The 22,277-nt window shown below is 39.8% G+C and overlaps 1 protein-coding gene across 1 annotated transcript; it reads right to left on the reverse strand.

Moving 5' to 3' along the window:
- Nucleotides 1-770: 770 nt before the first annotated feature.
- LOC121393655 (protein kinase C delta type-like) lies at nucleotides 771-9,809 on the reverse strand. Its single transcript, XM_041562714.1, has 8 exons — nucleotides 9,563-9,809; nucleotides 8,716-8,877; nucleotides 7,268-7,359; nucleotides 6,426-6,488; nucleotides 5,547-5,685; nucleotides 4,481-4,672; nucleotides 3,320-3,442; nucleotides 771-1,530 (listed from the first exon to the last, which is right to left on the reverse strand). The coding sequence occupies exons 1-8, from the start codon at nucleotides 9,755-9,757 to the stop codon at nucleotides 1,231-1,233; spliced, it is 1,266 nt and encodes a 421-aa protein (XP_041418648.1). The 5' UTR covers nucleotides 9,758-9,809; the 3' UTR covers nucleotides 771-1,230.
- Between the last annotated feature and the right edge of the window lie 12,468 nt (nucleotides 9,810-22,277).

Raw genomic sequence — 22,277 nt, forward strand, 5'->3', positions numbered from 1 at the left:
GCCAGTGTTGGGGCCGATGGTAATGGGCTGGAGGTAAAGGCCGATGGAGTGGGCCAGTTTTGGGGCCGGTGGCGTGGGCCTGAGGTAAAGGCCGATGGTTTGGGCCGGTGTTGGGGCTGGTGGCATGGGAGGAGGTCCAGTTTTGGGGCCGGTGGTGTGGGCCTGAGGTAAAGGCCGATGGTGTGGGCAAGTGTTGGGGCCGATGGCATGGGCCGGAGGTAAAGGCCGATGGAGTGGGCCAGTGGAGGGGCCGGTGGCATGGGCTGGAGGTAAAGGCCGGTGGAGTGGGCCAGTGTTGGGGCCGATGGTATGGGCTGGAGGTAAAGGCCGGTGGAGTGGGCCAGTGTTGGGGCCGATGGTATGGGCTGGAAGTAAAGGCCGATGGAGTGGGCCAGTTTTGGGGCCGGTGGCGTGGGCCTGAGGTAAAGGCCGATGGTTTGGGCCAGTGTTGGGGCTGGTGGCATGGGAGGAGGTCCAGTTTTGGGGCCGGTGGCGTGGGCCTGAGGTAAAGGCCGATGGTGTGGGCAAGTGTTGGGGCCGATGGCATGGGCCGGAGGTAAAGGCCGATGGAGTGGGCCAGTGTAGGGGCCGGTGGCATGGGCTGGAGGTAAAGGCCGGTGGAGTGGGCCAGTATTGGGGCCGATGGCATGGGCCGGAGGTAAAGGCCGATGGAGTGGGCCAGTGTTGGGGCCGGTGGTGTGGGCCTGAGGTAAAGGCCGATGGAGTGGGCCAGTGTTGCGGCCGGTGGCGTGGGCCTGAGGTAAAGGCCGATGGTGTGGGGCAGTGTTGGGGCCGGTGGCATGGGCCGGAGGTAAAGGCCGATGGAGTGGGCCAGTTTTGGGGCTGGTGGCGTGGGTCTGAGGTAAAGGCCAATGGAGTGGGCCAGTGGCATAGGCCGGAGGTAAAGGCCGATGGAGTGGGCCAGTGTTGGGGCTGGTCGCATAGGCCTGAGGTAAAGGCCGATGGTGTGGGCCAGTGTTGGGGCCAGAGGTAAAGGCTGATGGCGTGGGCTGGAGGTAAAGGCCGATGAAGTGGGCCAGTGTTGGGGCCGGTATCAAGGGTCAGAGACAGCAAGAGATGTTAATGCATCAAATTAGTGGCCGATGATAGAGCCAAAAGCATTGCTGGATTGAGGGGGCCAAAGGGAAAAAAACTACTTAAAAAAGGGGGCAGAAGTGTGGATCAATATAACTAGCCAGAGGCAGGGGTGATGGAAAAGTCCAAGGGGTGTTAATAAAAATTAAAAGGCAGGTCATGGTGGTGATGGGATGATGGGAATAAGGCAGGAACTGGTGGGGGACTGATGACAGGACTTAAATGGTGATAAAGAGAAGAAACAGGAACTGATGGTAACGGGTGTTGGTAGTGGCTGAAATTAGGCCAATATGCAGGGTAAGGCTGGATAGCGAAATGGCTTGGTTGCTCCAGTTGGGATTCCAGTATGTCGTTTCTTGAAGAGATGTTGTGTTTTATGGACTGCAAAAACGACAGAGGCTTTTCATATGTCTCGTCGAAATCCACTGATGGCATCTGCAGTAAAGCAAAATATACATTTATGAGTTTTTCTTTATTCATAATAAAATGACTTCATAATACTGCAGAGGCTGCAGAAGTGAAAAGTTACAGTAACACACCTGCAGTAAACTGGACACTGCTATTATGATTCTAATACAAAATATTAAATATCTATTCCAATCGGTGAAATCAATTATACTGCTTTACTTATTGTTGGAGCAGCATAATTGAGTTTTGCACAGGGTGAGTTCTAGCCTAGGCCTAGCCCTGTCCATATTGTCTGCTTATACAGGTGTATAGTATGGAAAGAAACCATATGCCTTTTACACATTTAACAGTTGTCTCTGGAGTTGAAGGTGCACCAACTGATGAAGAAGCATGCTAAATGTTGTGCATTATCATCATTCATTTCTTTCTAATAAAGATCAGCCCTTGTCCTAGTGGAGCTTACAGTCACTACATACACATTGACAGACACACACACACTGACAGACACAAACATTGACAGACACACACACACACAGGCACACACACACACACAGACACAAACACACACACTGACAGACACAAACACACTGACAGACACACACACACACATAGACAAACAGAAAAAAATAAAGATTTAACAAAGGTTAGGTCTTGTGTTATGCCAGCAAGATGGGAAAATAATTATAAAAGCTGGTGCATAGACTGTATATTGGCTTTAAATTGAAATTTCTAATGTTGTAGCGTCCTCCCAAGTCTCAACTTCAATTCTAAAGATTATGTGGTCCTGACATATAGGCCCCTATTATAATCCAGTGGTTGATTCCAGTGCCAAATGGCAAAGAACACTCTGATCTTTTGTGCATGACCAGCAAATAAAAGATACATTTACATTGTGGTAGATGTCAGTGGGTATGCTAGTTAGTGTACATTATTGAATTAAATACTTGGGTTTTTTTTCTTTAATATGATTGGTGTTTTTCTTTTGTCTATGGACAACTGCAAATTGGCACTGATCTTAGTAAATCAGCACCTAGGTTTTCTAGTCTTTCACACAACAATTGCAGGATGTCTATAGCCATCCAGCTGCTTACTTTCAAGTTTCCATAAAAAAATGTAATTTTTTTACTGGGGTTACACAGAATTAGGAAACATTACATCCTACAGTGGTTCCCTGGAATTGTAGTGGATCGGACTGGTGCAGAGTAGCAAAGGTAGAGGATTTATTCTACAGAATGGATGTGAACTAGGGTTATCCAGATAAGTGGCTATTTTCTAATTAAGGGCACCAAATTTCAAATCTAACAAAACAAATCATAAAGATTTGCCTAAGATAGGAATTAAACCCCATCCATTTTTGGCTATAAACTCCCCCTGCCTCGACTGCATCAACCCCACTGCCTTACAGGTCTAGTGAGAGGCTGCACAAACCCCTTGTGCACTTTGTTAGCAAGTACAGGGACACATGAACTTTTAGGCAGAGGGGTTTATGCAGCTGTAAATACAGCACGGTGTAGGGTAGCTAGCATTTACATACAAATAGAGCTGTCTAGTTCCCCAGTTATTCTTTTTGTAGAATTTCCAGAATGTGAGGTTGATACAATTCTTATACAAGGCATTGTTTTATCATTACAAAAAAGTAAGGCAAAAAAAAGTTCAATTATATAAAACACTTCAGTGAAAATCTTTACCCGTTTTATGGGCAGTCTGGATAATAGACCCTATACTTAGCATTGTAGTAGAGCACTGGTAGGTGAGCAAAATATAACGTTCAAAGATAAATCAGTGTTTTTCATTCATACTGTATACATGTACTTACTGGGACAGAAGGGGGTGGCACATTCTGCTTTTCTAGTTGCACCCAATCGATTGAATGAAAAAATGGGTGCTCCCGAATGTTGCCATTGCAGCCAAGTCTCTTCTCAGGATCTTTCTCGAGAAGCTGAAGTATAAGATAAAATGATCAGTTATTTATTTATATATATATATAGCTGGAGTTAAGTTAAAAACCTGCATATCACAAAGAGCCAATCCACTTGCCTGTAAGCTATACCAATACCACGGTTAACCAACATTGTATAAACTGGAAACGGGTCCAGAGAAACTCTACAACAACTGAGGAGTCTTCTCCTCAAAAAGAAAAACGCCTAAACAATAAAAAATCTGGTCTCACATTAAACAGATCAACCCAATCCTTTTATTTCTTCTTAAAAAGAGTGGCTGCCCAGTCTGCAATACTCAATATGTAGCAATTAACAACAGACATTAAAACTAGATACCCCATAATAAATACATTCAAAATAAACATCAACCAATATTATCCATATAAATAGTAATCACAAAGTTTCACAAAATTCACCAAAAACAAGATGTTGGTGCAGTACAACAACATATATACCCAAAGCTTTTGCAAGTAAGAAACTGATAATGATCAATATTTATATGTATATAGTATACATATACTATTCATTATATGTGCACCAACCCAAAAACTCCAAGGACTCAAAAGGCAATGAAACATCAGGAGTGGGTTTTACACATCTACATCACCTCCATGTTCTATAAAAAATACATCAGTTCTAGATCCACCCAGCAACATCTGGGGTGGTGCCCAGGTTTTTTAATCCCACATCTTACTAGTAAATACAATATCATATGACTCATTCATAGAAAATTAAATAAATACAAAAACAAATGCAGACATAGAGTATTTATACATGACATAGCAATATGGAGATACACACTGGGACTTTGCAATAGTATAATAATACAAAATGTATCTACATATTATCTGTGCTTTGGCAAATATGTATTTATATGATTCTAACAGAGAACCTGCACTTCTTGACCTATAAGATGTGATTATTTAGTTGTGTACATCATATGCATCCAGTTAGGGCTATTGCTAGATCTGTATGAACAGAAACAGATATATTATAGCAGAGCTAATGACATCCCCTGTTTAAGTTCCTATACTTACTTGTTGCAGGAGATTTTGCAGATCTTCACTGAGCCATTCTGGAATGTAGGGATCCTCACAGAGAATGGCTTCCATGCATTCAAATTCGTCACTGCTTTCATAGAAAGGATAGCATTTGGTGGCCATCTCATATAGTATGATGCCTAGTGACCACCAGTCTATTCCTGCATCATATTGCTCTTCTAAAATGACCTGGGGAAGAAAAAACATGTAGAGCACTTTAACGACCCTGTGTTTTTACCTAATGTATTGTTGTGGTGCCTCCATATCATTTGTTTTGGACAAATTTAAGAGGAATTTATTTATTTTTTAGTGTACAAGGCCAGTGCTACAAAAGCCCTAAAAATAATTGATGCAAAGTTGTCATGCAGCATATTTAAACTATGCTTACAAAGAACTGCATAGACTTAGGAATGCCAAAAACTCAAAAAATTTGTGTTTTTATTTACTATAAAATCCACTTTTTTAGTGAAAAAAAACCCTAGAATTTTTCAAGAATTATTATAGCCCGAGGATGGAAAAAGACAGAATCTGAAAATCCAGCATCTCAGACCTGCCGAGGTTGTATATAAGTCAATGGGAGAAGTCCCAAAGATATCCTGATCTCGCTGGGTTTCGTGCAATAATCAGAACATTTAGGGGCAGATTTATCAAGGGTCGAATTCCGAAGTACAAAAAACTTCAAAATTCGACCATCGAATTAAAAAACTTCGAATATCGAATGCAAAGTTTTTACAGCAAATTTGGCAATCCTGCGGTCTAATAAAAGTTGAACGATTTTAGCGTACGTTCAAACAATTTTTATTCGATGTGTAAAGACTTAGAAAAAGAAGTTTTTTTAAGGAGATATTTTCGAATTTCATAAATAATCCCCCTTAATGACGGTACTATATAATATATATACTGTATATTACCTGTACTTGCAAAGAGAATTTTTTCCTTTTTTTGTCAAGTAAATGAATGCACAAAAACAAGCATAAGAAAGCACTTACGGACATTAGAAACAGTGAATACATTTGCTTCATAGATTAGTACCCTAACATTCCATTTGTTTTGAGTCTCTTACCTCTGGGGCCATGTAGCGAACCGTTCCTGCAATTCCTCTGGCTTTCACATTTTCAAATATGCCCTCAACCGCCAGTCCAAAGTCGCAAACCTTTACATGTCCCTCGCTGGTCACTAGGACATTAGCTGGTTTGACATCCCTACAGAGACAGATTAGGGTTCAGAAAACTAAAATGGAAAGCAGGCCAGTGATGTTGTAAAGTTATAAAAGGCCAACAAATATGAAATCGTTTTAAAATGGTTTAAGTTAAAAAAAAAATTGAATAATGGAAAAATAATAATGTAGGACAACAGGCAAAAAAGCTGATGCAAAAAAGCTGATGCAAAAAAGCTTGTGCCAGAACCCCTTGAATTCACAATAAATTCTTTTTTAAAGCTCTTCTTTGCCATATTTTTGAAATTTAAGCCCTAAGGGTGTATATAATAGCCAATTCTAAGCAACTTTTTAATTGGTCTTTATTATTTTTTTATAGTTTTTTAATTATTTGCCTTCTTCTTCTGAATCTTCTTCTGAATCTTCCCAGCTTTCAAATGGGGGTCACTTACCCCCATCTCAAAACAAATGCTCTGTAAGACTACAAATTTAATATTATTGCTCGTTTTTATTACTTGTCTTTCTATTCAGCCCCTCTCCTATTCATATTCCAGTATCATATTCAAATCAATGCATGGTTGCTATGGTAATTTGGACCATAGCAACCAGATTGCTGAAATTGCAAATTGGCTGAATGAACAGCTAAATAACTCAAAAAACAGAAATAAAAAATTAAACCAATTGGAAATTGTCTCAGAATATCACCCTCTACATCATACTAAAAGTTAACTCAAAGGTGAACAACCCCTGTAAATTGAAATAAAAAATATAGAAAGAAATACATACCGGTGGATAATCCCATTACAGTGGAGAAACTGGAGGGCACACACCATTTCAGCTGCGTAGAATCTTTAGAAAATACAAATATACTTTGTTAAAAATCACTATAATCAATATAATGAATATTTACTTACTCTACTCTCTTTACTAAGCTATAGTAAGCATTGCAGTGCCACAAAAAAATCTTTCTCACCCTGACGAAGATTCCTGTGCGGAATTGAAACGTTGGTCCACCAAATAAACCTTTCAATGATCTAATGCTTTATTCAGTTCATTTGATTATGGAGTGCTGTCCACAATGGAGATGTTTATATATATATATATATATATATATATATATATATATATATATATATATATATATATACATACAGTATATAGGGGGGTGTAGACATACATTCATGCTTTATGCAGGCTAGAAAGCACCAGTGGCCACTGTACTTACCACCTAATTCTTAAATTAAGCAGTTAACACACAGTTACATGCTATATGTGACTTTAATGGCAAAGATACAACTGTATCCAGTCTGATTCTGCCTGCACAGTTTCAAATGTACATACAAATGGTAAGGTTTTATGCAAATATCAGACCATTAGACATCTACATAAACTGCATGCCATTTAAATACTCTCATTTAAATTTGTGAGAGAAATTTTGGTGTTTATGGCTAGTGCTGTCATAGACTACAGAGGTGGTTAATATTTCCTTTAGATGAAAGACATATAGCTCAAAATATAAAATGGTGAACTTTCCCTTTTTTATATGAACTATAAACAACTGGGTACTCGACATTACTCCCTGCTCTGCCTGTGTTATTCCTGAGTTATTCACACACTTGGCCACTTACGTTATTGAGTCCATCTCCATACGTCCTCCATTGTACATCTGATCTTCCATGGTCCCTCCACTGACGTACTCCATGACAATAAAGGCATGTCGCTGGATGGAAAAAAGTATGGGAACAACATGAAGCACTGGCACACAAAAACATAAATGACTGCGGGTTTTTTTTTTATAAAACTATTGTTTTTTTATTTTCAAGGAACAAGATGACCTATTGTCTTGTCACATTATCCTGATGAAGATGATCATGAGGGTGAATTGACATTACTATGCACACACTGATTTTATGGCTGAAGACAGCACCAACTTGGAGATTGTTGGTTAAACATATCTACTGCAGACATTGTTGGTACAAAGTTCTCAAAATGGAGAAGGACCCATATGCATTTCTAAAAACCCTTTCAAGTTCATGAGATGCTAAAAAATTAGGCAACTGACAAGAAATTTAAGCACAAGGTCCATAATAGATTTTGAGTCTAAGGTGGGAAACACAAGACTAAAAGAAACATCATGTATAGTCAGATAAATAGTCAGATATACTGTAGATATAGAGATAGGTAGGGAAATATATTCAGATTAAATACATACAGATATATAGATGCAGACATAGAGAAACTGAAAGTCAAATTGATACAGGAAGACAAGATAGATAGATAGATAGATAGATAGATAATGGATGAATAGATAGATAATAGATAGATAGATGATAGATAGATAGATAGATAGATAGATAGATAGATAGATAGATGATAGAGAGAGAGAGAGAGAGAGAGAGAGAGAGAGAGAGAGAGAGAGAGAGAGAGATAATGGATGGATAGATAGATAGATAGATAGATAGATAGATAGATAGATAATGGATGGATAGATAGATAGATAGATAGATAGATAGATAGATGGATAGATAGATAGATAGATTTGACACTATGTTGTACAGATATATAGATGCAGACATAGAGAAACTGAAAGTCAAATTGATACAGGAAGACAAGATAGATAGATAGAGAGAGAGAGAGAGAGAGAGAGAGAGAGAGAGAGAGAGAAAGAGAGAGAGAGAGAGAGAGAGAGAGAGAGAGCGAGAGAGAGAGAGAGAGAGAGAGAGAGAGAGAGAGAGAGAGAGAGAGAGAGAGAGAGAGATAGATAGATAGATAGATAGATAGATAGATAGATACTGTAGATAGATAGATAGATAGATAGATAGATAGATAGATAATGGATGGATGGATAGATAGATAGATGATAGATAGAGAGAGAGAGAGAGAGAGAGAGAGAGAGAGAGAGAGAGAGAGAGAGAGAGAGAGAGAGAGAGAAAGAGATAGATAGATAGATAGATAGATAGATAATGGATGGATAGATAGATAGATAGATAGATAGATAGATAATGGATGGATAGATAGATAGATAGATAGATAATGGATGGATAGATAGATAGATAGATTTGACACTATGTTGTACCTGAGTTTGGAATGATCCATACGCATGGCAAAGGTGTGGGCATCCAGCAGCCACCTTCAGCACACGAGCCTCTGTGATGAGATCAGCAAGTTGGTACTCGTCACTCTTCTGTATGACTTTTATGGCTACGTGCTGGCTGCTGGGCAGAGATGCCAACAGCACCTAAAAAATGCAGAAAAAAACATAAATGATTAGAAGGTTATTTCCAGAGTACAGGGCTGGATTTACCTTTAATGTCACCCTAGGCCACTTTTGTGATACTGAACCCACACTTCATCCTTCCTCTATAAGATAAACATAAATGAGAGATAAACTGACAAGTGTTTTGGGATCAAAGTTTATGAGCACAAAAGCAAAAAACAAATAATTATTTTAAAACGATCCGACCAGCTGCCTCCCAAAATTTCTGTTTTTTTCTTTATTTTATATCCCAGGTCTGTTAGGCTAAGGCCACACTAGGCGATAGCGCCGCGATTTGACTCGCGGCGACTTTTAAGCCGCAATCGCTGGGGAAACTTTTGCGCTGGCGTCTATGGGGAATCGCGAAAAATCGCCAGCGTAAAAACACACGCGGCGATCTTTTTTCTATTGTCGCTCGAAATCGCCTAGCGAGGCAATTTCGAGCGACAGTAGAGAAAAGATCGCCGCGTGTGTTTTTACGCTGGCGATTTTTCGCGATTCCCCATAGACGCCAGCGCAAAAGTTTCCCCAGCGATTGCGGCTTAAAAGTCGCGGCGAAAAGTCGCCGCGAGTCAAATCGCGGCGCTATCGCCTAGTGTGGCCTTAGCCTTAGGGACACATCATCCAACTGATTCTGACAAACAGTTCCCAGATGCCCATCACTTACTTTGCCAAATGAACCACTCCCAAGCTCTGCATGGATCTGACACATGCTCACTGCTACGGGGAGAGGAATCTCATCTTCTTGGCGGATTCTCTTCTGCTCACTTCCTGCTTCTGGGAGAAAGGACAGAAATGTAAACAGAATAAAACTAGTTACTGGATAACATACAAAACAATAAGAAACTTTGTCCTTCTGCATATTTCCATTAATTTAATATGAGATTGTAATTAGACTTCAACATTAGTCCATTTTAGTACATATTACAAAATATACACATTAGCTTATGAGGGATATTTTATAGAAATATATTATTTATCCGCAGGTATATAAGTACATGTGTGTATGCACCATGCACAAATAAAGATATAGTGATTCATGCTTAATGGCGGCTGCTGTGAGTGCTTTCATGGACTGTTATAGATTATTTTGGTCAGCACCCGGCAAGTGACTTCGTGATTGGTGAGTGCCGATGAATACTACATATATATAAATGTATATATAATAAAGGGCCAGATTCAATTGAACGAGAAAAGGGTTTATAATGTGAAAAGTCATGGACGAGATTCAATTTGAGATTTAATATTTTTTGCTTCATCTACCCCACCCACAGTTTACTTCACCAACCGCCATACTGGACAACACCACTAGCAGGGTGCCATAGTGAAGAAAGAGCAGCGACAGGGAGGGCAGTGAAAATATGCTTATACCAACTATTTCATATCTAAAAATAATATGGCCTTCAAACAGTATTTATTGCATATTTATTACATTATTACCAGCTGTACCAATGCTTTGGTCCTAGAAAGAAATCAAATTATTGGTGGAACTGTGCAATGTTCAATATATTATGTTATGGGAAGAAGTCTGTTGACTAGAAGAAAAGACACACAGCAACCAAAATGATCTGTTGAGATGGGTCAGAATCCCTGTGAGTTAGAACTGGAAAACTGCAGACAAGCAGCTATTGATATATAAACAGACAGGTATATTGACCAGACAAACTGGTAGGTCCAAAGACAGTTATACAACTAAGTACCCACATAGATAGAAAGACATCTAGCTTCATTGATAGACAGACAGATTAGGATGATCTATATAGTTTTTTCATTCTCATAGGGTTAACCCGCCCCCACGACTTTCAGTAAAATCCACATTGCAAACTGTGCTGTTTACTCATAAAATACAGATTGACAGAATCTCAACTGTAACTTTATTCCGAATAACTTCTTTTTACTTACCTTCTTTGATGGAATCCTTGTCTCTGGGTCTTTTGTTTTCTTTTTTCTTCTTTTCTTCATTCTTCACCTTTTTCTTCCTTTTCTTCCCACTTTCTCTCTCAGCACTGTTGTCCTTCTTTCTCTTCATCCTGATGGTATCCTTCTTCTTTTTCTTTTCAGCAATAAGCTGGTTCTTTTCCTCACTCCTTATTGGAGGAGTACTCTTCTCCATAGCTGGAGGCACTTTGTCACCCATAATTGGGGAATTCACTAGAAAAAAAATCTTAGAAGACGCTGTGCAGTCGCTCTGAGATGCACGCTGGTCAGTTAAACCAAGGTACTGAGACCAACTGTCACAAGAGCTGTGACCAACAGTCACTGTGGCATGTGCATGATAAGGTGGCATGTGCAGACCCAGGTCAGACCAAATATGCGGCCAGTAAAAACATTTCAGCAGCAACAAGAAATAAAATTAACAGGGAAACAAGTTTTTTTTACACCCATTAGAATTTGATTGAGAAAAGATGATAGTTCCCCTGCAAAGGATACAGCAAGAATATTTTTTTTTTTTTAGCATTAATCCACGAGCCCTTCCGTAATATGTCTGCATTCCAATTCTAACATTGAATCAAATACAGTTTCCACTTACTATTATCCCAGGAAGGCAGAATATTGGTCATCCATTATTATTTTAAAGGGACACTAAAGCCCTGATTCAACATTGTTTTAATCTAATAGTTTTATAAAATATTAGTTCTGGGTCATTTGGTTCTGATAATGCTGTTATCACATTGATGCAAAACACAAGTGCATGATGAAACAAACTATACACAGATGTGCTGTATCTAGCAAAACCTCCACACATTTCATGTGATTTCCCCTCACTACATACAATAATGGAGTCCCCCTTTGAAACAAAATAAAGAGGTTAGATTTTGCTTAAAAAGTTTACTCAGGAGCAACATCATAATGTCTGAGTATCCACCAGTACTTTCTAGTGACAATGTACTCTCTTTGAGGTACTCGTTTTATTCAAAATGCTCAACCCAACAATCTCCTCATTAACCAGGGCTGCCATCAGAAATCATGGGGCCCATTCCCTCCTGCAACCGGCCAGACCTGCCCACTCCCAGGCCCCCGCCACATACCAAAGGTTACACAGATATAAATGATAAAACAGTTGATGATAAAACCTTTGACCAGAAGATTATTAAACCTGCCACCACGCCAAGGTAGATTCTTTCAGCAGGTACCTACTCTAACCTTAATCCCACTTAGTATTTTTATGCATTACTACTGTGTAAACAAGAGCCATTTGGTTTAATCCCATGGTCAAAAAGGAACTAGTCCTAATAAATTCAACAGCAAATGAGGAGATTTTTCACCCACAGGAACTCTGCACTTCCCTCCGGCCATAGGTTTCCTAAAAATACCTTCCCCTTGTCGAAAATTCTGTTTTAGCCACTCGAAACTGAAAGGCATTTTTACATACTGCGATCCGATTGTTAGAGAAAGGGAAGGTATATTCAGGAGTTATCCCTTCAACAACTGCATTGTCAGTGTTTTTTAAAAAAACAAAGGTAGTGCAAATGTTGCAAGGTAGCTAATAAAATATGAATCCAGTGTCGGACTGGGACACCAGGGGCCCACCCAAAAACCTTACACCAGGGGCCCACCATAAAACCTTAGACCAGGGGCCCACTCTCAGTACTAATATTCTTCATCTCCTCAATCAACCTCTATTCTCCTAGTTTGTTTTCTTTACATACTATAATCTATTATTCCATCTATTAAGCCTCTTTGTTCTCATAGAATAGGGAATGGTCATGAAATAGGCCAAAAGTTTAGCAGCATGAGGGCCCACTGACACTTTGGCCCACCGGGAGTTTTTCTAAGACTAAGTATTTATTACATAACTGGATGCTATGTTTGTAGGAAATGTGTTGGCAAAGCCCATAAAGTCGCTCACAAATTACACAATTATGTATTTAAGGGGGCTGTTTAAGTAGAGTATAAATCATGAAAATCTGCTGACACAATGCTGCATACCTCTAAATACCACACCACTTTTACCAAAACATACCCCAGACATACCAGTATAATCACTACAGAAAATGGGTAACAAGCTTTCTAACCCCAGACAAGCCAGTTTAATCACTAAGTAAAATAGAAAATGGCCATTTTAACCCAGGCGTGCCAGTATAATTTGTACAGAAAATCGATAATTAACCCATGATGTACCTGTATAATTGTGATTGAAAATGGATAATTTGCATATTAACTTGAGACAAGCCAGTATAATGACTGTAGAAATAGCCAATGAGCATTCCCTTATGTGGGGAAACTTTGTGCCTATTATTATATCTGGGGATGCCATTTTCTCTAGCCATTCTATGCATGGGCAGTACAGGTGACACTGTGTACAGGGCAGGGAACACAATCACAAAGGAATATGAAACTAGTGAAGTGGCTCGTGTTTTTTTTTCTTGCTAAACCTCCACATCAGTGAAATGTCTCCTTCGTTTCCTCACGAAATGAGACCAGTCACAGAGTGAGGGGCGGAAAGGCGTCAATTACACTTTAACACGGTGCCTGCTACATAGGTGCAACTCTCTTTGGCCACTGCAAAAGGCGGAAGGAGCTAAATAAACCCCGCATCCGCCGGTGACGTCATTCCCTGTGCCTCATTGAAGTGACCGGTGCGGGAGACTGCCGCGAGAGCGGGAGATAACACGACTGAGCCATGGAGGTAGAGCCACACCCACCGGACACACCCAGTAGTCACACTGTCACTTGCTTGATGTGCTCGAGTATTATAGCAATGCTGGAGGCCTGGAGCCTCTATCTTAAACATCAAGATATCAGTAATATGACCTTCCTTGCCATGTAAAAACACTCACTTGGCACATTTATATGGCTATGGAACCGCTTGGTGACTCCTCATAAACCTGTGCTACACAAGCTGTGTAAAGAACCTGGACAGTGTGCACTTATAAGACACAAAGGCCATGAATATTTTGTATAAATAATTATAATGGATGGGATTTCATTTGTCACATGACTCACAGGCACTTGTTTATTATAAAAAAACAATGTAACTTGTGTTACAAATATTAGTAGTAAGTCCCGAGACTTACTTCACAGAAAGGTAGCCCATATCGGACCAGTACCAGAGGAAGTTTTTTTCATCCTTGATGTGAAAAATGCCTTTATTTTTCATCCTCCTCTGGTGATGGTCCAGTGTGTAAGCAGCCTTTCTGCACACGGGTCATCCTTAATAGCTGCTTAAAAGTAATACCGTACCCAGAAGATAATATGTTGTACATATATGTTTGTGGCTTTTTTCATTGTCCACTGAGGATTGTGATGGTGGGGTAATGTAATACAATCCCTCATGTTGAATACTGAATCCCAAGACAAACATCAAGTCTTGGAAAGGGACTTTTTGCTTTGCATTTACCCCAGACATAGAAACATATCTGTAAAAATAAGTCAAATCAACTGGACTTGCTGTTTTTTTTTTTCCTTGGAGACACCAGTCATCCAACTGGCTTTTTCAATTCAGAATATTCTGAATTGAGAAAGCCAGTTGGATGACTGGTGACTTCAAGGGTAAAAAAACACAGCAAGTCCAGTTGATTTGACTTATTTCTACAGATATACCATGACCTGGATAAATGAGAATCTTCACAAACACAGACATATAAACATTAAAAGACCAGTAACATCAAACAAATTTTTGCCCGGAGTCAATGCCCAGTGCTGTCACTGGGGGAGAGATCAGGGGAGACAGCGCAGGGAGTCGATATTACCCGTGTGCCCATAGCTTTGCTGCCCAGTGTGGGGGGTTGGCACCAGTTAGAAGGTGGGAGCGTACAGGTCTCTCTCCGCAGCCCCAGCAGCCTTATGTATTGCCTTTTGCTGATGTGGTGGGCGAAGACGACGAGCCACGGGCAGAGGAAGAAGAGGATGGGGACCTGCTGATGCCTTGCTCCCTGCGCTGCTCCTCCACTAAAGACCCACATAAGGAGGCGGGGTCGGCAGGAGCAGGTTGGTGAAGCCCCCTACTCGTACTTCGCGCTGATCACCATGTCCATCCTGCGGAGTCCCAAGAAGCCAATTGCTTGACAAGGGGATGCACAGACTTTCACAGAACCTGTCCTAGCACGGCTGGGATGCTGCTCTTGAAGGTTGAGAGGACCAGGCTGAGCCAGAGCCGTCGCTAGCCATCTCTCACAAGGAAGAAGCTCATGCCTTGGCCTGTGGGAGCAGTATCCAGGGGGCTTCCCAGCTGCATGCTGTCAGGAGAATAGCCAGGGAGGAGAAATTGAGTGCCGCAGGATGGATGGTCGCCCTGTCACCTTTTCTGAAGAGGAGGGGAAGTTATTTCTTAATAAAGACTTTGTGATTTTAAAGTATAATTTGTCTTGGTGTTTTTTTTCTTTGTAAACTAACAAATGTTTCATTTACTACTGAAGTGAGCCCCACATTTGATCCAGCACAATCTGAATTAGCCAGTGTCATTAGTGTAGGTGGAATGAGACATGATATACTAGATCCCACTACTCATGAAGTCGGGAGTGTCACTGAACAGTGACCAGCTCAAAGTCTGGATGAGCACTTAAGTTTGTGACTTCTCTTTTTTTGTATTCTGTAATCTAATATCGGTCATGCCGGTCTGGTTGTTTTGAACCAAACTGAGTTTTTAACGACCATTTTAACAGACCATGGACTTACAGTTGTCCCATTCTAACTAAAAATGCTGATGCCCCTTTTTGGCAAGAGGATAATGCCTTATCTTACTCTTGTTCAGCCCAAAATTCAGACAGAACTGTACTATTTTGCATTCTCTGTGGATTGCAAAATCACACAGTAATTTTCCATTTGGCTCACTGGTCAGCCAGTTTATGGCAATCATAATTATTCTGAACTAGTAAATGCCACTTGTCTACTAAAGCTCCAAATGTAATTGCAGTGTCATATCCTTGGAAGGAAGCATTACTGGGTAATGTTATAAAACATTTTAACCTTGCCCCATCTAGTAATCCATAGCAACCCATCAGATTTTTAAATAGCTGATCATGCAAGGCATTTTCTCTGCCTGTGTAGAACGCAGCCAGAAAAAAACGGCATTAGCCTGTCAGCAGACCACCAGAGCAGATTTCAGGCTAATGCCACATGGGGCTGAAAATCAGCCTGCTGAAATACTGAGGCAGAGAATCAGCCCCTATGCTGGCCTTAGCCTCCTGTTCTGCCTGCATCCGAAACAGTCGTGTTGGCCCGTGTGCAGGCACAATAGGAGGATTTTTGAGAATTTAAGCTCATGTTTTTGTGTCTGCAATGAGCCGTGTTTGCTTATACCCAAGCCAACACAATACCACTTCAGACCTTGTTAATAAGTCAATGGGAAAAATTCAAGCACAAGTTCTGGGGCAAATAATTCTGCTTCTGTTTTCACCCGATTTTTAAACAGTACACATCTGAATACATTTTTTTACACAGTGATGCCTGGTGTATTTTTTTGCAGTTTTTTTTTTACTGCATGATAAATAAGCCCCTGTGTGTTCAATGCAAGACTGATTTCGCTCCTGTCAGTGCATTCAGAAATGAAAGTGGTTAGCCTTTCCTCTGGCTGCCTTCTACACAAGCAGAGAAAACACTTGTTTGCCCATAGATTTAGACATTTATTATTTACTAACAAAGGACAATTGTCATCTTAAGAATGCTGCTGGACAGGAAGAAAAGATTTGCTCTGGAAAACAAAAAACACAAGAAAAAACAATTAAACTATTGCATCTATGCACCTTTTTGTGTGTCTAACATTTGGCACCCCCAAGTACAGGATGCCTCTCCTTCTCCTTTAAAATATATTTTTTTAAAAAGCACTTAATTTTCCATTTCACCTATATTTTAAACTAGTTTCCATATATTTTATTTAAAGGGGGTGGATTTAGCAAAAAATCGAGTTGGTGTTTTTTTTTTTTCTTGAGTCGAGAAAAAAAACCATGAAAAAAGTGTGGGTATTTTCTAAAACCTTGATTAGTCTGTATTTTTTTTTTAAGGAAAAAAAGAACACAAAAAGGCACCAGAAAAAAACTGGCAAGTAACAGCTGGTGAGGTTTTAGATAAGTCAATGGGAATATTATTTAGCAACTTTATTTTCCAAGTTTATTAAAACAATCAAGATTTTCAGCCTCATTGAAAATGAATGGAACAATGTGATTCATACTGGTATGCAACTTTTTTTTCCAGAAAAACCTGCACATGAATATTTTGTTTTTCTAAGACTACGTCTATATACTGTAAATGATCTAGTTGGCAAGTTTGTAGGAAATCAATGTGGTAGCAAAGTCACTCACCACTAGGGTTGCCACCCAGGGCCCCTAGGGATAAAATAGATAATAGACAATTTAACCCCCAGGCATGCCAGTATAATTTGTACAGAAAATCGATAATCAGCAAATTAACCCAAGATGTGCCTGTATAATTGCTACAGAAAATGGATAATCCGCATACTAACCTAAGACATGGCAGTATAATTACTAAATAAAATAGGAGACAATAGAGAAAATGGAGACAATTTGCTTATGAACCCAAGATGTGCCAGTATAAGTGATATAGAAAATGCATAATCCACATTTTAACCCGAAACATGCCAGTATAATTGCTATAGAAAATGGATAATCAGCATGTTAATCCCAGATGAATCAGTATACTTACTATGAAAATGGATAAATCTTCATATTAACAAAATATGCCAGCATAATTTCAGATAATGGATAATTCACGGATGTGCCAGTATAATTACTACAGGAAATGGATATAGTGAATAATGTACCCCTACTGTAATTTATAGATATTATTAGTCACCAAGGAGTTACGCGACCATATAAAAGCACAAGGCTGCACACCTCAATTTGAAGTTATCATTGTTTGTGCTGGGTTTAGCCCGAAAATCTGACTTTTTCTGGGTTGTCGGGCAAAAACTCGGAAAAATCAAGTGATTCGTGAAAAAAGCCTGAAAAATATTAGCGATTTTCGCTAGATTTTATCTAGCTTTTCCCCCTCAGTCTGTAGGCTACTGCCTGCTTTCTCCAAGGCATTCCATGAGGAAAGTGAGTTTGGTGTCCATACATATGAGATGTTTTTATTTGGACAATTTGACTCCAATTGCATTATAAGTGCTCTTACTGATGATATGATGAGGTTTCATGCAAGAGTGTTAGATTTTGAATAAGGCTTGAATCAATTGGGGGACTGGGCAGCTAACCGACAAATGAGGTTTCCTACTGTTAAATGGAAGGTTATGTGCTTGAGCTAAATAACAAAACTGATTTAATTGTGCTTTATCGTTAATTGAGAAGGATTTGCAGGTTATTGTGGGTAAACTACATTACAGTTGTACAAGGTGTAAATTCACGTCTGCTAATAACTGCAGTCATTCAAACAGTGTATAAAGATAAAGTAGGGATGCATCAAATCCACTATTTTGGATTTGGCCGAACCCCCGAATCCTTCGCAAAGATTCGGCCGAATACCAAACCGAATCCTAATTGCAAATAAGTTTCCTCCCCGCCCCTAATTTGCATATGCATTTTGCAAATTAGGATTCGACTCAGCCGAATCCCGAACCGAATCCTGGATTCGGTGCATCCCTAAGATAAAGTCATCTAATTGAACACACAAAAAAAAAGGAAACGTAGACATTTCAAATAATTGACATACACACACCCTTGGCTGTGGTATTGCCCCCGCTAGCAGAAACAACCTTAAAGGATAAGTAAACCCTTTATTAAAAAACCCCCCTCTCTCCTCCAACCTAGCTGCCCCCCCCCCCGGGCAAATGCCCCAAACTCTTTACTCCATGCAGATTCTGTCCAGCAGAGTTCTCGGGTGCCATCTTCAGCCACTTCGGTAATCTTCGGAATGAGACCGTCGCTTCAGCAATTTTCATGAGTTTTGGTGCAGGCGCAGTTGTCCCGAAACAGAAAATTGCTACAACTACAACTATGCATGCACTGATTCGCCGGTCTCATTCCGAAGATTACCGAACAGAAGAAGATGGCTGCCGTGAACTCCGCTGGACAGAATTTGTACCGAGGGGTAAGTAAAGAGTTAGGGACATTTGCCTGGGGGAGGGGGGTCCATGTAGGGTAGGGGGTAAGGTATTTTTTTATTAAGTGTTTCTCCTTTAAGGTTATCACCTAGGGTCACAATTGATTACTCTAATTGGCGTCCCCAGATCTTTTTTACTGATGATAATATAACCCTACATTTACAAAAGAGACATTTCTCTAGTACAGTTAAAACCAACAGGATGTAGTGAACTCTTTACAGGACACAGGCAGACTTATTCCACTGCCCATGTATAAAAGCCTTCTGGATACTAGTTAGAGATTGTTTTTTTTTAGCTTAAAGCAAGAGATTTAGGATCAGATGACTGGAAGAAAGGATACAGGCCCATGTTTACAAGGAAATATAGAAGTGGAAGAAGCTGTCCCATTCCAAGCTACTTCCATTCCTTAAACTATGTCTTTCTTTTTCTAGCATTATGGTTATGTTATTACATCAAAATACATAAATATGACAGACTAAACTCGACACAAATCAAATGTATCAATTTTTAATGTTGTTTTACAAAAGAACATATATCTTATAGGGGGGCTCCCTTTCCTAGCAGATGTATTAGAGCTCACTCAAATAACTGATTCCAGTACAAACAAAATCTAACAAAATAACTGCCTTTTGCACAAATTCTGCATGTAGAGAGACAGGATTTCTTGTGATTTTAATAGACTGCGCTCTAATACATCTTCTAGGCAAAAGGAGCCCCCTATAAAGATATATTGGATCTAACTGTCAATGATTATCTAACGCCCAACTCCTGAATGAAGAGAAACAGATGCTGAGAGGGGAATAGTGAAGATGAACTTGATTATTCCAGAAACAGTACAGAATTTTTAATTGATTATATTTATGAAGTTTCTTATTTCAGTATGCTGAATCTTATATTTAATTTTGGTGATAGTTCCCCTTTAACTGTCTGCTCTCTTCTGGGGCATTTCAGTCGGCAATTGTCACATCCTCCTGTTCTTCCATAGTTCATGTGTTTAATGAGATCTTCCTTTGGGATGTAGGTGTACCATTTGTGTCTCTTCAATAAATTTATCATAAAGCTGGGATGTTGTTTCCCTTTCATGACTGTATCTGAGCATTCGGTTACTTTTCACTCTTCTCACACGGTTTTGTAATCATTTTATCATTGAGTGAGGTTTAGTTTAAAATGACACCGCTAATACAATACACCTGTAAATGGTTTAAGCTACTAGAAACTGCTTCATTGTTGCTCCTAAAGCTATGGTAGGGATAGATGTAATCAATGTGGAGCTTATTTAGTAGCCATGGAAGTTTTTGCAACGGTGCAACCAATTGGATATTCATGTTGAATATTCTATTTACAGGAGACTGATTCATGGTTATTACCCCAGTAAAGTGTCCTATACCAATCAAAGAGCAAATCTGTCGGTGAGTTCTAGTTCATTTGTATTAGGGAAGAGTGTAAAGCCATCCTTTATTAAAAAGTCCGTAGATTGAGTTACTTTTATGCTGCTCATTTATCACTTACCTGATACTCAGGGCTGGTCCTCCTATTTGCTGAAAACTGTACTGGGCCAGGTATTTCAGTAGGAGCACCACTTTATTTTTATCTTATTCTTTGGACCCAGGACGGTTCATGCAAGCTTTAAGGTTGGCATTTCACTCTGCTGTGCGTTCATGTCCCAGGAGTTGAGTATGAAGAAGCAGAAGAGAATTGCTCCGAGGTGTTACACAGAAATACCCCAGGCCAGTGCATGTTTCAGAAAACAGGAGCACCGGCCAGAGGTACTAGTTAAGTGTTTATTATCAAAGGGCGTTCCTTATAGTTGTACACCCCAGTAGATGGAACTTTCCTTCTCCTTTAATAAGGGATGCCAATGTACGTTCTAATGACTTTATACCTTACTTATCCGTTACTTCAGTCTTTGTGTACATTACAGAGCGCTCCATGCCAGAAGCAATAAAAGGGCTATGACATTTTGATTGCTACAAAACTGCATTCAAAGTGCTGAACTGCTGGTAGACCCTTCCCCTCTGACTTGGAAATCATAAATTAATAGTGTGTGTAATACATTGAGGTCTCCTTGCAACATTCTATGCATTGAGCCTTACACTGGAGCTCATTAATCAACAGCCAGCTTCAGGTAGAACAAAAAAAAAACCAAATTATTTTGGTTGCTGTAGGTTATTGCCCAGGTCCATATGTGCCCAGTGTCCAAAGCAGGTCATACAGAGGTCAATATTCTTTGCTGAAATTGTCACTCCTGACTTGGAGCCAAAATGATTTTGCAGAGTTTCTACATGAGCATATACAGGTGAAGTATTTTAGCAGTGATCCCCTGTTCCAGTTGCTGGACCGGAACTCCCCACCATTAAACCCACCAGCTCATCTGGTCAGGATTCTGCTAGTTTAGTAAGAATGGAAGTTGCCTTCCTCCATCTTAGTGGATCAAGCAGTACATACGTTTTCATTCAATATAAGGACAGATGCACCTTTTTATCTTTCCTTGCAGTGAGTTGATTCACATCTTCGTGTTCATGTTGGTTGCAATAGCACAAGCAGCGCACAACAGCAATGCTCCATGTAGCTGCCAAGCTCTGCTTTTTGTTTTTTCTTTTCTGTGTCATAACTTGTGGTGCTTGAATGCTCCCCTCCTTGTCACCCATCTAATCTTTTCCTGCTGCCCCAAACAGTGTTGTTCTATTACTTTATGCTGCTTGCCCTTCCTGTGCCACTCTCTTCCATTCTTGGGCGTCGGTGGAAACAAAAGCACAATCTATCTACAGTTTTACTCTTTATTTGCTCCACACCTTCTTCTTTTTTTTTTTTTTCCTTTGTAAACTTCCCTGCAAACGGAGCGCTGATGCGTATGGTTTCTTAGATTCATAGTCAAACTGACCAGCCACTGGATATTCATATCTCACTTGTTTTCATTAGACATAAAAACATGTCGTTTTTGGAGAAACCCCATTTTAGCACACTCCTCTTAAAATTCTACATAACTTTTATTTTTATTCATGTGGAAAGGTTTTTTTTTTTTTTTTTAGTATAGAATTAAACACTACTACACTCAATATTCACTTTATTGAAGCATGCAAGCATTGCACTTTTTCAAGCTTAGACTGAGCTAAAGGCAAAGATTGAACAAAAAGTTTGAGGCTCCCACAAATTCTAGGGTTTTGCCCCCCCCTTGCTTTCCCAACAAATTGCAAACTTCCAAGTTTTCTTTTTTTTCTGCCCTAAATACTACAGATGTTTGAATAGGATGCGGTTTCATTGTTTGTACTGTAGTTGCACTCTGGAGGCTGGTACTTCTAGAATGTTTCTGGTTTTGCATGGGACACGAGGACATGTGCTGACTTGCTTCCTATGGTTAGTGTAATATAAAGAGAAATCTATAAAA

The sequence above is a fragment of the Xenopus laevis genome, chromosome 1L (assembly GCF_017654675.1).
Source record: "Xenopus laevis strain J_2021 chromosome 1L, Xenopus_laevis_v10.1, whole genome shotgun sequence".
NCBI classification, from domain to species: Eukaryota; Metazoa; Chordata; class Amphibia; order Anura; family Pipidae; genus Xenopus; species Xenopus laevis.

What these genes read in the sequence shown, in the direction of transcription:
- LOC121393655 (XM_041562714.1), bottom strand. Translation starts at nt 9,757, where the DNA reads ATGCAGAAGGACAAAGTTTCTTATTGTTTTGTATGTTATCCAGTAACT. An exon ending in GGAGTGGTTCATTTGGCAAA is followed by an intron (nt 8,878 to 9,562) that starts GTAAGTGATGGG and finishes TGCATTTTTTAG; the next exon opens with GTGCTGTTGGCATCTCTGCC. An exon ending in TTCGCTACATGGCCCCAGAG is followed by an intron (nt 4,673 to 5,546) that starts GTAAGAGACTCA and finishes TTTCTTCCCCAG; the next exon opens with GTCATTTTAGAAGAGCAATA.